Raw genomic sequence first — 15850 nt, forward strand, 5'->3', positions numbered from 1 at the left:
AGCCCAGTTACCGCAATCTGGCACATACGTGCACATGTACCCGTGAGGGATCTCCTTGGGTGCCTCCTGCAAGAACTGGCAGTCGCTAGGGTCACTGCCGATCTTGTATACGACGAATGCCGGTGAAGCCGGCACCTCTGGCGCTGCCAACGCAAATGGCAGCGGTGGACGGGACTGGAGTGGCAACTCCCCTTGATGTGTCCCGAGAGCTGGTCCTGACGGCGAGTATTGGTGCCTCATGATCTCCTGGATCACGCGAAGAGCGACACGCTCCAACGTGTTTACCAGGTTCTCAGAGTGGCGGTGTAGCGAGTGCCCCACCAAGTAGTTGATCTCCTGCCGCAGGGACCTGGTGCGTTCCTCCGACGGGGCAGAGAGGTCTATCCCATCTAGTGCACCGTTAGGCGAGAACCCCTTCCATCTGATGCCATGGGAACGGGTCCTGTGGAAAGAGCCGATGAGGTCGGCTTCGAGGAGTGCTTTGATCTCGTCATGCTTCTTCTTGAGCTCCTCGGTTAGGTCATCGTATGTGACTGGCGTGCCGTCCGCCATCTCAGATGTAGATGGCGATGTGGTTGATGTAGAAGCGTGTCCCACCGGGCGTGCCAGAATGTGTTGTCGTCAGAAACCCACCGGCGGGTAGCGACAGGCAACACAGTAGAGCCGGGAACAACTTAGGGCTTCGGCTGGCCCTGGTCCCTCCGAGCGACGGCCCGCAAAGCTTTCGGTCACACGTCCGATGCCGATGCTAGGCGTGCCACCTGACCTATACCCGGTCGGGAAGGTGATGGAGATGCCTCGCTTAGTTTCCTGCATGGCATACACGTAAACATTAAATACGAGCCTCGATCGGCTCTCAGGTTATCCTGTGAATCGGCTCATGGGAGCCGATCCACCCATGATTCGTACGAGGTGCACGAATATATGGTGGTCCTGCTTGATCAAGATAAAGCTAATAAGATCTACGACGATTTGGGGTTTTCACCGCATAATCGGAACATCCTACTCAGGATTGGGCCTCGCGGCCACGCACGGTGATCGTAAGCCGATCCTAGACAAGGCCTAAAAACCAACACGAGGTTGATCCCCGGAACATCATGTCTAGGACTTGCGAACGACACCCTACGTGCCGCTGGATCCTCCAGCCCCTTATAAGGCCTAACTATTGCAGATATTAAACTAATCCTTGAAGAATCAAGGAGCAACCGTAACGGATCGAATCTACTAAATCATGATCAAGCGGGGTGCCGCCCCTACACCTAAGATAGGTGTAAGGGCGGCGAGATATGCTAGGGGTTGCACTACGCAAGCATATGATACGAAGAACTATGCTAACCCTAACACATCTATGATAACTACGTTGCTCGCCATCAAAAAGGCTTTAGTACGAGCAACGCATGAACAACGTGGAGCTTGTGCTGCCTAGATCGCAAGATGCGATCTAGGCAGCATGTTGCTTACCGGTAGAAACCCTCGAGACGAAGGAGTTGGCGATGCGCCGAGATTGATTTGTTGGTTGAACGTTGGTTGTTGTTTATTCCATAAACCCTAGATACATATTTATAGTCCGTAGACTCTCTAATCGTGGGAATAGTCCAAACCGGGCACGGGCCCAACTCTAACTACATCGACACGTATCCTACTATGTTACAGATACAAGGGCAAACTAGCCCAAACTTGCTAAACAAGGCCGATTCACGTACATTCTTCAATATATAATCTTCAAATCCATCTCTGATCGCGGCCCACCTCTGACTTGGTCAAATTCCGGTGATAACAGCATCCTGTGCAAAGTTTGGGAACTCTCTATCGATTTTTCTTCATTGGGAGCCATCAGCAGGGTGCCTCAACATCACGTCTTTCTTACGATCTTCTTTGTGCCATCGCAACAACCTAGCATGCTCTTTATTTCTGAACAAGCGTTTCAGCCGTGGTATTATAGGAGCATACCATATAACCTTGGCAGCAACCCTCTTCCTGGGACGCTCGCCCTCAACATCATCAGGGTCATCTCGTCTGATCTTATACCGCAATGCAGTGCACATCGGACATGCATCCAAATTCTCGTACTCACCGCGGTAGAGGATGCAGTCATTAATGCATGCATGTATCTTTTGCACATCTAATCCTAGAGGGCAGACAATCTTCTTCGCTTCGTACGTACTGGCGGGCAATTCGTTACCCCTTGGAAGCTTCCTCTTAATTATTGTCAGCAACTTTCCAAATCCTGAGTCAGTGACACCGTTCTCTGCCTTCCATTGCAACAATTCCAGTGTGCTGCCTAGCTTTTTATGGCCATCTTCGCAAGTTGGGTATAACAATTTGTTGTGATCTTCTATCATCTTGTCGAAGGCCTACCTTTCCTTTTCAGTTTCACATTCTCTCCTTGCATCAACAATGGCCCGACCAAGATCATCATCAGCAGGCTCATCGGGTGCCTCTTGATCTTCTACTTCATTGTCTTCATTACCTTCTGCAGTATCATCGTATTCAGGGAAATTGGGATAAATGTCATTATCCTCTTCCTCTTCTACATTGTCTTCCATCATAACCCCTCTTTCTCCGTGCTTGGTCCAACAATAGTAACTGGGCATGAAACCGGATCGCAGAAAGTGGCTGTGAATGAGACTCGAGTGAGCGTAATTTACGGTATTCTTGCAGTCAACACATGGACAATACATGAAGCCACCATATTTGTTTGCCTCCGCCACGGCCATAAAATTATCCAGGCCCGAAGTGAACTCGTCAAACCGTCGGTCAATGTACATCCATTGCCAATTCATCTGCATGATATAATTAAGCTGATCAAAACCATTACAGAACATCACGATGTATATATACACATGTATTTTATCAATTACAGATGAAAAGGATAAAGTTGTTAACCTCGATGAAGAAGAAAAAAGCAAGTTAAGTGTGGCTTGATTTGTGTAAACTCAAGTGGCAAATCCTCTTAAGCATTTCATCGAACACCTCTTGTGCATGTGAAGAAGAGAGAAGAGCAATACACCCCTCTTGTGAAGAAAGTGAAAAAATGGCCAAGTGTGGCTCACACTTGAGCAGGGGCAAGGTTATATAACCAGATTGGGGACTTTGTTCCGGTTTGTAATACAAACCGGGTCCAGAGGGGGGCCTTTGAACCCGGTTTGTATTACAAACCGGGACTAAAGGTTTCCCACGCCTGACAGGGCCTGCCGCGCCCTGCCGCCGACCCTTTAGTCCCGGTTTTTAGTACAAACCGGACCAAAGGGCACTACCGGACAGGCTCCAGCTAGTGGGATCGCCCTGGGCAAAACGAACCGGGACCAATGCCCCCCATTGGTCCCGGTTTGGTTCTGCACTGGAATATTTGCTTGGAACCAAAGGCCTCTTCTCCACTAGTGATGACAAGAAAAAAATCATAGTACGAAAACATGTAAGTATCACAGTTAATGTTTTATGGTTTTCAAAACAATTTTACTTTAAAAAAATAGATGAAACATAAAAAGGAAAAAAATAAGAAATGAAAAAGAAATAAACCTAAAATTTACCAGAAATTAGCAAGTAAAACATGAACTGAATAAATAAAAAACCAATAGGGAAAATAGAAAACAAAAAACGTGAGTGTGGAGCGGATGGCCTTCACCCTTCAGCCTTGAGACGTCGATTTCCGTTTTGCGGCAAAAAGAAATCGTGGCTATGCATGGGTTTCACGGCGTGTGTCCGACCGGCCGGACGGAAACCAGGCGGGCGGATCGATGAGCTGGAGAAATCAATGGCATGCATGCAAGCTACCCAAAAATGGCCGGCCGGGTTTGGCCCGACCTCTCCTGCAACCTCGGCCGCCGAACCCGCGTAGCCCTCCACGACCACCGGCCATCCATGTCCGTCGACGCGAGGAACACGCCACCACGCCTGCATGCCATTCCTCCAGGAAGGTCGCCGCCCTCTATATCAGCTCGACGCAGGAGGGGGTGGCACCTCATCACACTGCCGGACGGAGCTCCCGTTAACCATGGACCACCACGGGCCGCCGCTGCTGCCCAATGGCCGCCGTCTGGCGGCCACGCTCCTCCTCCTCCTGGCGGCCTGCTTCTCCTCCGCCCGTGCCGTCACCAGCGGCGAGGCCGCCTACATCGCCCACCGGCAGCTCCTCGCCATGAACGAGTCGGGCGCCGGCGATGAGGGCGAACTCCCCACGGACTTCGAGCCCGAGGACCGCCTGGGTGCCGACGCCAAGAGCTTGACATTCGCCAACGACCGCCTCCGCCGCGCGTACATCGCGCTCCAGGCCTGGCGCCGTGCCTTCTACTCCGACCCCAAGGGCTTCACCGCCAACTGGACCGGGACCGACGTGTGCTCCTACAACGGCGTCATCTGCACCCAGGCACGCGCGGTTTTGGATTTTGCAGTAAATTATTTCTGTTTTTGAATCGTCATACTGAATTCTGATTAAAAAAACACACACACTGCCTGTATATATATGCGAAGCACAGGCCCTGGACGACCCTAAAGTCACCACCGTGGCCGGCATCGACCTCAACGGCGCCGACATCGCCGGGTACCTGCCCCCCGAGCTCGGCCTGCTCACGGACCTGGCCTTCTTCCACATCAACACCAACCGCTTCTGCGGGATCATCCCCAAGAGCATGTCGCGCCTCACCATCCTCCACGAGTTCGACGTGAGCAACAACCGCTTCGTGGGCATCTTCCCCTACGTCTGCCTCGAGATGGTGTCGCTCAAGTACCTCGACATCCGCTTCAACGACTTCGAGGGCGACCTCCCGCCGGCGCTCTTCGACAAGGAGTACGACGCCATCTTCGTCAACAGCAACCGCTTCGTCGGCCCAATCCCGGAGACGCTCGGCAACTCCACCGCCTCCGTCGTCGTCTTCGCCAACAACAAGCTCGTGGGGTGCATCCCCAAGAGCATCGGCAAGATGGTGCACACGCTCGACGAGATCATCTTCCTCAACAACACCCTCGACGGATGCCTGCCGCTCGAGATCGGCCTGCTCAAGAACACCACCGTCGTCGACGTCAGCGGCAACGGCCTCGTCGGGTCCCTGCCCAAGGAGATCTCCGGATGCTCCAAGCTCGAGCAGCTCGACGTGTCCAAGAACGTCTTCACCGGCGTCGTGCACGAGGCCATCTGCGAGCTCCCCGCGCTCGTCAACTTCAGCTTCGCCCACAACTTCTTCAACTCCGAGTCCGGGCCGTGCATGCCCTCCGAGAAGGCCGAGGTGAACCTCGACGACGCCGGGAACTGTCTCGGCTCGCTCCGGCCTGCGCAGAAGACCTCGCTCCAGTGCGCGCCCGTGCTCGCGCGCCCCGTCGACTGCAGCAACCACCCATGCGCCGGCGGAGGCGGGAAGCCAGCGTCGCCGCCGTCCGAGACGCCCTTGACCCCGATTGTTGGGCCGGAGCTGCCGCCGCCGCCACCGCAGCCCAAGGAGTCCGCACCAACGCCGGCTCCTGAGCCGGCACCGCTGTCCCCGATTGTCGGACCGGACTTGCCCCCACCACCACCGGAAGGGTATGCTAGCGCTCCACCACCTCCAACATCCGGCCGGCTTCCGTTGTCCCCTGAGCGCCCGAAGGCACCACCGCCGAAGGAAGAACTACCACCCCCAGCACCGGCCAAGGTTTATCCTCCACCGGCAGCGCCAAAGGCCAAATCTCCACCGCCAGCTCCGGTCAGCTCTCCGCCACCCCCGGTGAAATCTCCTCCACCGCCTGCGCCAGTGAGCTCTCCACCTCCTCCGGTGAAGTCTCCACCACCACCCGCACCGGTCAGCTCTCCGCCACCACCGGTGAAGTCCCCGCCACCGCCCGCACCGGTCAGCTCCCCACCTCCTCCGGTCAAGTCCCCGCCACCACCTGCACCAGTCAGCTCTCCACCTCCTCCGGTCAAGTCTCCACCACCACCCGCACCAGTGAGCTCTCCACCTCCTCCGGTGAAATCTCCTCCACCTCCAGCACCGGTGAGCTCTCCACCTCCCCCCGTGAAGTCTCCTCCGCCACCTGCACCGGTGAGCTCCCCACCACCTCCAAAGAAGGTTCTACCACCGCCCGCTCCGGAGATAACTCCGCCAACACCCACTCCCAAGATCCTCCCACCACCCGCAGAGAAGGTTCTACCACCGCCGGTTCCGATCGTGAAATCGTCTCCACCTCCGGCTGAGAAGTATGAACCTCCTGTCGAAGCACTGCCTCCACCGGTGAAGTCGTCTCCACCAAAAGAACCTACCCCGGAGAAGCCCTTACCACCACCAACCCCGGTGGTTAAGGCATCACCGCCACCTGCTCCAGTGAGCTCGCCACCTCCCCCTGTGAAGTCTCCACCGCCACCGGCTCCAGTGAGCTCACCGCCTCCTCCGGTCAAGTCTCCACCACCCCCTGCACCAGTGAGCTCACCACCTCCTGTAGTGAAGTCTCTACCACCACCGGTGCCAGTTAGCTCGCCGCCTCCTCCGGTCAAGTCTCCACCACCACCAGCGCCAGTAAGCTCACCGCCACCAGTACCAGTGAAGCCACCACCGGCTCCAGTTAGCTCACCGCCTCCCCCGGTGAAATCTCCACCACCACCTGCTCCAGTTAGCTCGCCACCACCAGTACCAGTGAAGCCTCCCCCGGCCCCAGTGAGCTCACCACCACCCCCGGTGAAGTCTCCACCACCACCCGCTCCAGTTAGCTCACCACCACCTCCAGTCAAGTCTCCTCCACCTCCAGCACCAGTCAGCTCTCCACCACCGGCGCCAGTGTTATTGCCTCCTCCAGCAAAGACCCTACCACCACCAGCGAAAGAGGAGCCACAGGCACCTCCGGCAAAGACGCTACCACCACCAGCGAAAGAGGAGCCACAGGCACCTCCGGCAAAGACCCTACCACCACCGGCGAAAGAGGAGCCAAAGGCACCTCCGGCAAAGACCCTACCACCACCTGCGAAAGAGGAGCCACAGGCACCTCCAGCAGAATCAGTTCCAACCCCAGCCTTCGACAATTTCATCATGCCGCCAGTGGTGTCGGCCAAGTACGCATCACCCCCACCTCCTCAGTTCCAGGGGTATTAAGCATACGTACAAAGGAATCAGCTGAACATTGACGACGTAGACAATGAGGACGTGGGTGCAAACTAACTACGTGAGCCGGCCAAGTGTATGAAATAGGAATTACTACATGTGATCCTGCTCGCAGGATGCCTTCATCTTCTCCTTTTTTCCCTCTATGCTAAATGTAATTCTTTTTTGTTAAACAAATCAGTGTATGAGATTGAAGAAACAAATCAACAATGTCGAGATGGTGTTTTCATTTACATAGTGTTCTTCTCTCTTTGATTTGGAAATCTAGGAAATTTGATCATTCGTTAATCGTCAAAGAAATTTGATCATTCGTTAATCCTCAAAGGACTGGTACATTGGATTGGACCCAATGACTCTTAAGCTCGTTTGACTCATTCGTTAATCCTCAAAGGACCAAGTATGATCTTGAAGTCTTTAAACACTTTTACTTGTAATATTTGGACATGCAAGTTGTATCAACCTCCTATACTATCTAACAAAGCCTGTCCAAAATCAACCAAAGTCAGTGTAACAAGGCTATATAAGCCCGCCGACGTTTCATGAACTATGGGTTACTCTTCAGGCATCACAGAGGTTTGACATCATTGCCCTAGTTGTTACTGTCTAATAATCTATCCATATCGATACTATCATACGCCTATGATTCCACCTTACCTTTTTTGTATCTATAATCTTTAGTGCATGTTTTTGTTGTTATTTGATCTAGCTGTACTACACTGAAGATATAAGAGGTGTGGCGTTGGCCATGATAGAAGGAAAATGTGAGGTTACAACAAAGGATAACCTTTCTAGTTCAATCTTCCTGAATTGGTTGAGCATGCCTCTTACTATGAATATTTAATCTACTCCAATTACTTCTACTTTATTATGTTGAGAAACCTATTCAGATAGCTGACGCTATCAAACAAAGTTAAGCTCATGACCCATACAAGGAAGGGTGGGTGGCATTGGAGCAGATAAATGTTCACAATAAGAGGCATCTGCAAGCAATTTAGGAAGATTTAATCTAGAAAAGTTATCTTTGTTGTAACCTCACATTTTTCCTCTACCTTAGCCAGATGCACACTTATTACATCTTCAGTGTAGTACACCTGGATCAAACAACAAAAAACGTAAGCATTAAAGATTAACGGTAAAAAAGTAAGGTGGAGTCATAGATGTATGATGAAATCGATATGGATTGATTATTATAAACTAATAGTAGGGCAATAATGCCAAGCCTTTGTGATGTCTCAAGAGTAAGCCTTAGTTGATGAAATGCCGGTGGGCTTGTATAGCCTTCTTACACTGGCTCTTGTTTATTCTAGAGTGAACAAAGAAAATAGGATTGTGATGATGAACAACCTGGTTCAGAAAATGATATAGTAATACAACAGAACTATCTTGCAACACTTGATATGTTTTGCTGGTTGTGGAGGTTGTCTGAAGGGATGAAGCTATCTGGTAATGTGTATTGATCTACATGTGTTTATGAATGCATGTGCATGTCGGAAGATAGACATGAAGATGCATTTGTATACAAACATACAGATAAAAATACATTACCATATACCTGCATCCCTTCAAACAAGCGTCCATAGCGAGCAAAATTATCAGAGTAGCAAGACCGTTCTTTGGTATTGCTATGTCTTTTTGTGAACCAGGTTTTTCATCATCATAAATATATTTACCTTTATTCTTTTTTGAAGCATGTGGCCTTCCTTGGTAGGTTATGATATTACCAGTGGCCTAACTAGCTTGTTCAAAGACAAGACAATCTCTACCAGCTATTCAAATATGTTTCTGATAATAAAGAAAAAAATAAGGTTTGCATGCGCTCAATCACGACGAACGACGTCAAGCATGTACTTAGCACCAATATAACAACAACAAATTTATCCCTCCTCTTGCCAATGACTGTCCTTGTTGTAACCCTTGGAAAGACAAGAACCCTTGCACTTCCATTTGGAAGTATCCTTCTGTAATCCCTTCACGCCAATAATCAAAAATAAAATATTAATGACATAACAGAAAAAAATAAAGTATTAAATGACTTAACAGAAATACGATGGGTTCCTTCATCTATTCGGTGCCAGTGTGTACGTGCTAACAACTGCAAACATACCTAGAAGCAAAATGGATGCATTGAAACTTTTAGATATATACATAACTGGACATTCCAAAGTTAATTGTAACAAGATTTAGGAGGGATTCAACAAGTGCCTCAGCCTTGGCGAGGTTGAAGATTCAACAAGGGCCTCAGCGTGGTTCCCTGCACCCAAATCCTTGCAACAAATCAGAATCACCAGTATTGATGAATATCAGCTGAATAACTAACCTTTGGATTCTAAACTCAAATGCCTATGCAATTTGTTTGGAACTAAAATGTAGAAAACAATTATTACAGTTTTTTTTAATAATAATAAAATATGTATGTACGATAGGAACAGAAAAATGTATCAAATACGAGACCTTTTTTCCAGTTTTGCGGAAAGAAAAAACAAGATATTTTATGTTATGAAAAATTTACCTAGGTCTGCTTCACAGGACAGCAGCCCGGCCAGCACCACCACCATGAAGTACTACAAGCATGCAAGGCCTGTACTCCTCGTGATAAGCGACATGCATGGCAAGATATATTGCTAAATTTCTACGGATCTCTTCTTTCCTAGTAGTAGATTTGATATTCTGGCAGTGTGTGGAAAATCAACTCGTTTTTGAACCGTTTATATAGAGGGGAGGACCGAAATTGATCATGTGTTTTCTGGCTAGAATTAAACATCGTGCTAATTTTAGGGTGGAATTAAGGGTGCGTTTTATGACGATAATTGATTATCGATCGCCCTAATTTTAGGGTGGAATTAATTGGATCGATTTGTACATATCCATTCTGCCGGTGGCGTGTCCCGTCTATCTATCCTATATCCTATTCCAGTTAACATATGAAGATATGTCACGTACCAGAACAAAAATGGCCTGAAGAATATGCTGAAAACCAACATCAGGTAAAACCTACAATAGTATTTGGGGAAGAGTCGGTCACCTCGGCGAGGATCAATCTATTTACTATTAAAAAGAATTTTGTATGTCCTCAAAAATATTTAACATGAAACATCAGAAGCATCTGGATCCTGATCATCTGAATCCTCTGCAATCTTAGTTAAACCTCACCCGCACCGTGCACGCAAAAGGCATGGCGGCCACGCTCTTGTGGAGGATGGTGGTGAGGACAACCAACAAAGAGCACTCGAGGGGGAGAAGATGCGTTTGGGCGCCACCCTGCCGGTGAGACTGCCATTGGCGCCCGAGAGAGCATGCAGGCATCAATGCTTACACTTGTTCGACTGAATGCTTCTACTGCTCAGTATATCATCTTCATATATGTTGATGAAAGGGAGACTTTGCATGAGAGGAAAATCCAAGAAATCCAGATCATTTATGTGACCTCTTGATCTCGATCGGTATCACTCATATCCTGAGCTTGCACCGAGCATGGGTAGGTTCTAATTCCTTTATGTTGTTGTATACGTCCTAGCTTTTATCATCTGCGTCAAAGGTAAGGGATAGTACTTGTTCCAGTATTGTACAAATCTGTATCATGCTAAAAGGTTTATGTATCAGGTGAATTTTCGACACGAGATAATATGTGTGAGAATAAAGTGATTGGATGCTGCCTTCACATCCTCTCTGGAATTAAGATGGTGTAGTGCTGTTTTTCTTTCACTTGAAACTACAGGATTTGTGCCGGTATGATGGTACTTTGCTTCACCATCTTTTTGGTAGATGCTTTATATTTTTCACATGTGAACCACTTGATGCATGTACCATACATTTAAACATAACGCACATAGATCAGTCATTGTTTAGCCTGATACTATGACCTGACTCTGTTATAGCAATTCTTTTTTTCTAAAATTTCCATTCTCAACAACTTAAACTCAGTACATTTAAATTGTAAAGTTCGAAGCTACACATACACCCAAAAGAGAAAATGTAATCGATTAGCTTCTCAGGAGGCTAATCTACAAGCAGTATCACTGAACAACAATAAAAAACAATTCAGAGGGGTAGCAGGCGATCAACTTCCCGACCTAGCCTTGTCGCTCTGCCAGAAAGTTGCAGACCACGCTAGTCTGTAACAGACGACGTCGTCAGGAGTAGTCAGGAGGGGAACCCATGCATAAACGAGGTGGTTCTCCCACCGGCGGCGCGGACGATGCGGACACGGCTGCCCTTAGGGCATCTTCAGCTACACATTTTATTTTCCGCGCCGTTTGCGTCGCGCCGCGGACGCTAAAATGATTGTTTTAGTTTGCACGTCCGTTTGCGTCTAGGGTGGCTCCAGTAGGGTGATGTATTTTTTTTACTTGTTTTTTTCCTCTTCTTCATTTAAACATAGTTCCAAATATTACATATTGGAACATGATTTTACACAAACTAATACATAATTCGGAACATGGTTTACACAAACTAATACATAGTTTGCACCATGGTTGACACAAATAAAAACATTTAAAAAAACCAGTTGTGTTGATTTCCGTTTGTTCGCTGCCAAGAAAGAACATTCGAGTGCACATCCAGTCACCCAAACTGGAAAATCCAGCTTGGGACGGTGCCCTTGTTAGTTCTTCCGACGAAGAACAACCAGAAACCTTCACTACTGGCTTCGTCTGGCCCGTAGCCATATTCGCTGCAAAGAAAGAACACTCTAAGTTCTAACTATCGGTGTTCGAGCTGGATTCGCCGGTGTGGTAGTGCCTGCAGCAGGCTGTATCGTCGAACACCTTGACGATCATCTCACCGTCCCCCTGGTAGAGGAAGGTGAGCTGGCAGTCGGGCTCGAGCGCGAGGTCGCAGGCGAACTTGTCCCACCCCGTGTGCAGATACATCTTGCCCTGCCCATCGAACAAGACCTCCATAGTACACCGGCAGAAGTTGCAGCTGGCCTCCCGTAGCTGCAAGTGTGCCGGCTCGATGCCATCGACGAACTCGGCAAACTTTTCCGGGAGCCGCTTGATGCCGAGTAGGTCGTCGTCGATGCGTAGGAGGAACTCGAAGCAGCGGTCGTCCTGCGAAGATGAGGAGGGCACAGGCGACGGTGAGCATGGGGCCGTAGCTGCTCCACCACGGCGGCCCCTGCACCGGTCCCGGGGGCTGATACGTTGCAAACGTATATATAACTTTTGATGCTCCATGCTTGTTTTACAACAATTCATCTATGTTTTATGTGCACTTTGCATCATTTTATGACATTTATTGGACTAACATATTAACAAGTGCCACAGTGCCAGTTTCTGTTTATTATGTCTGTTTATTGCAGAAAAAGTCCAAAATTGAAAGTGCTCAGAAAATTCTGGAAAAATCACAGAAATTCTAATATACCAGAAGACTCCGGGAGCCAGAAGGGGAGACGGAGATGTGCCACGGGGCAGCCATACCAGGCCCAGGCGCGGGCCCAGGCCTGGCCACGCCTGGGGGTGGTATGGGCACCCCGTGCACCCCCTCGCGTCGCCTCTTCGCCTATAAGACCCATCTGACCTAAAAACTCCGCAACATATCACCCTCCATCCACGAAAAGTTCCATAGCCACCGTCATCGCCGAAACCAAGTTTCGGGGGACAGAAGTCTCTGTTTCGGCACCCTGCCGGGACGGGGAAGTGCCCCCGGAGCCATCGCCATCGACTCCACCGCCTCCACTTCGACTCGATGATGGTTTGTGAGTAATTCCCGCAGGGACTATGGGTTCTTGGCTGTAGCTAGATGGTACTCTCTCTCTTGTGCTTCATTGCAATAATCTCATGAGCTGCCTTACATGATTGAGATCCATATGATGTAATCGGTGTTGTGTTTATTGGGATCCGATGGATTGATCATTATATTCAGTATATCTTATAAGTTTGTGAAGTATTTGTTGATGCAATATTATTATGTTTAATGTTTGTCACTAGTGCACGAGTGGCATGATCTTAGATCTAGCTCTATAATTGTTGCTTAGATTGTATCTACAAATTGTATGCACATGTCTTTGTCCGGAACCCAAGGCCCCAAAGTGATCTCGAATTGGGATAACCGGAGGGGATGACTTTGATACGAGGGTCACATGTTTTCACCAAGTGTTAATGCTTTCCTCCGGTGCTCTATTAAAAGGAGTACCTTAATTACCAGTAGTTTCCCTTGAGGCCCTGCTGCAAACGGGCTGGTAGGACAAAAGATGTTATGCAAGTTTCTCATTGCGCATGTATGACTATATAGGTAAAACATGCCTACGATATTAATAGATTGGATATTTTGTCTTAATACTAAATTTAATTCTGTCAATTGTCCAGCTGTAATTTGTTCACCCAACACTTGTTATCTGGAGAGTTACCACTAGTGTAGATCATCGAGAACCCCGGTCCTTTATTTCATCATCATTGCTTTTCAATCAACTGCGCGCTGGGATATTTTTCAGTGACATCTCCTCTGTGTTACTTCTACTGCTATGTTACTATTGCTCTCATATTACTGCCGCATCACATTTCCCTGTCAATAGGCCATCAAATTAGTACCAACTATTTTTCTGCCGCCGCATCATATTACCACTGCTTTCACATCACCCTATTGCTAGTGCTTTTCTAGGTGCAGCTGAATTGACAACTCCGCTGTCAAGGCTTATAAGTATTCTTTGGCTCCCCTTGTGTCGAATCAACAAATTTGGGTTTTACTTCCCTCGAAGACTGTTGCGATCCCCTATACTTGTGGGTCATCAAGACTATTTTCTAGCGCCGTTGCCGGGGAGCATAGCTCTTGTCACACCCCAAAAGCGGGCCTAGTCGTGACAACGCCACATATTCATAACCTCGCGATTATAAACGTGTAAGGCTTAAAAGAAAACAAATATACAAAGCTAAAACAAAGGGAACCACTTTTATTCACTAACTTTTCTAATACAAATCCTACTACAACCAAGCTTCTTTATTGATTCATAACCCTTTCCGGTAACACTAATCCTACTCGTTGCCATCAAGTTCAACAGTGCCAACTTCTGCAAAAGAAAAAAGAAATGAAAGGGGTGAGTATGACCACATACTCAGCAAGCATACTTGGAAAGGAAAAGCTTGATGGCACCAGATCAAAATAACAAGATTAGTGAAGTTAAAGATAAAATAGTTGCAGAATAAAACATGTTCAAAAACGGAGAAAGAATATCTGGCATCACACATGACAGCAAGCTTTCCCAACCCGGGAGTCACAGGGGTGAAATTCCACACATTTACGCTCTGCAGAGGGGTACTCCGATATCGACAGTCTTGACTAGTCCCACCGTGCCAGCCAAGCAGTGCCCTTTTACCCGCTAAGACCCGGACACTCTGACCTACTGATGTCGGTCGCTCCTACGGATCCATCACCGACACGTTCCCGAACATAGGCCGTCCTCAGTGGAGAACACAGACAGTCCCATACCTGAACTGTGACCGGTACAATACGTTTGCCGTCGTGATACCAATACGACAAGATCAGGATATTCGCAGGTAAGTGATACAATCACTATCTTGAGATCAACAACCTCAAGGTCGACATGAGCTCCCGCAAATTATGCGATTCTAGAAGCTGGAGATGACTACCTGTCTCTCCCCAACAACACGATGATCAAACATGACCAATAATCTCAGTGCAACAATATCAGGTACGATCAACAGATCAAATAAGGAATATAATGAACAACAACTTTAAGATCAAGCAGGATTAACAGAATATGGTGCAAGTAGCAGTACTAGCATCTCAACAGAATATCAACAAGTAGCAAAGAAACTACTTGCGTGATTCGAAGATCGGGAGAGGTTAACTTGCCTCGGTAGGAGTATCAAACCTATCAAACCAGCGACACTCCTATCGGTTTGCTCATGATAGTGGAAAAGCATATGTACTAGTATTTTCTACTACAGTAGAATCTTCTCCGCGCATATGGCCGTGGCTGATTCTTTTTTTTAGCCAAATCTCTCTTGCTGCTTATTCTTATTCTATCTGCAATTTTACAAGATCTAATTATCTAATCATCTGCACGTTGTTGTCTGTGCACACCTCCGTGGGTCTTTGAGCCATAAGCATTCATTAAAGTAAGATCGATGAGCTTGTCTCAAATTCATTGAAGGAAAAGCGATCGTATGATCAAGTCCTAAGGCGCAACAGGAACTACAAGTCAAGCATATACACACACGCGACTACGGGGATTAGCATGGCAGGTGACGCATCAAGTATCAGCAGGTTATGCTTTCTGGGCAGATCGAGCATGCACGCGAGTATCATGGTGAATTCAAGAAACGTATACGTAGCTCACTCAATTCCCAAAGAGAAGAGAATTCTACCATGAAAAGAAAAGAGACGAAGTTGACCGCGGCTGGCCCATTACGGATATGCCAACTTCCTTCGCCGTGTCGAGTATTTTCGACCAAACGTCGCATGACACAAGAAACATCAGTGCTATATTTTCAGTTATTTATTTTTTGCAAAAATATATTTAGCCATATATTTTTTGGCTCGTACTATTTGCGCGAAGTTTTTTGCGCCGTAATATAACTGCAGCTCAAGAATAAGCTTCGACTATTTTGTTGTGTCAATCCCGTTCGCCATCACGCGTCCGTCGTCGCGCACTCGACATCGGCATTCGCCACGCTCGGGGGCTCGCTCGTGCTGGACTCAACATCACGGATTCACCACATCGGCTGCATCCTTTCTTCATCAGCTATGTCCTCCACATCGGCACGCTCGGGGGCTCACCCGTCGCGGATCCACTTCATCGACTGCGTTCTGTCGGGTCAACAACTTTCGGC

At 48.3% G+C, this 15850-nt stretch overlaps 1 protein-coding gene across 1 annotated transcript; it reads left to right on the forward strand.

The window, feature by feature from the left end:
• Positions 1–3955: 3955 nt before the first annotated feature.
• On the forward strand, positions 3956–7294 carry LOC127340824 (uncharacterized). The gene is made up of 2 exons (XM_051366577.2): positions 3956–4366; positions 4476–7294. The coding sequence occupies exons 1-2, from the start codon at positions 3995–3997 to the stop codon at positions 7050–7052; spliced, it is 2949 nt and encodes a 982-aa protein (XP_051222537.1). The 5' UTR covers positions 3956–3994; the 3' UTR covers positions 7053–7294.
• Positions 7295–15850: the final 8556 nt, after the last annotated feature.

This window comes from Lolium perenne, chromosome 1 (genome assembly GCF_019359855.2).
Source record: "Lolium perenne isolate Kyuss_39 chromosome 1, Kyuss_2.0, whole genome shotgun sequence".
Classification (NCBI taxonomy): domain Eukaryota; kingdom Viridiplantae; phylum Streptophyta; class Magnoliopsida; order Poales; family Poaceae; genus Lolium; species Lolium perenne.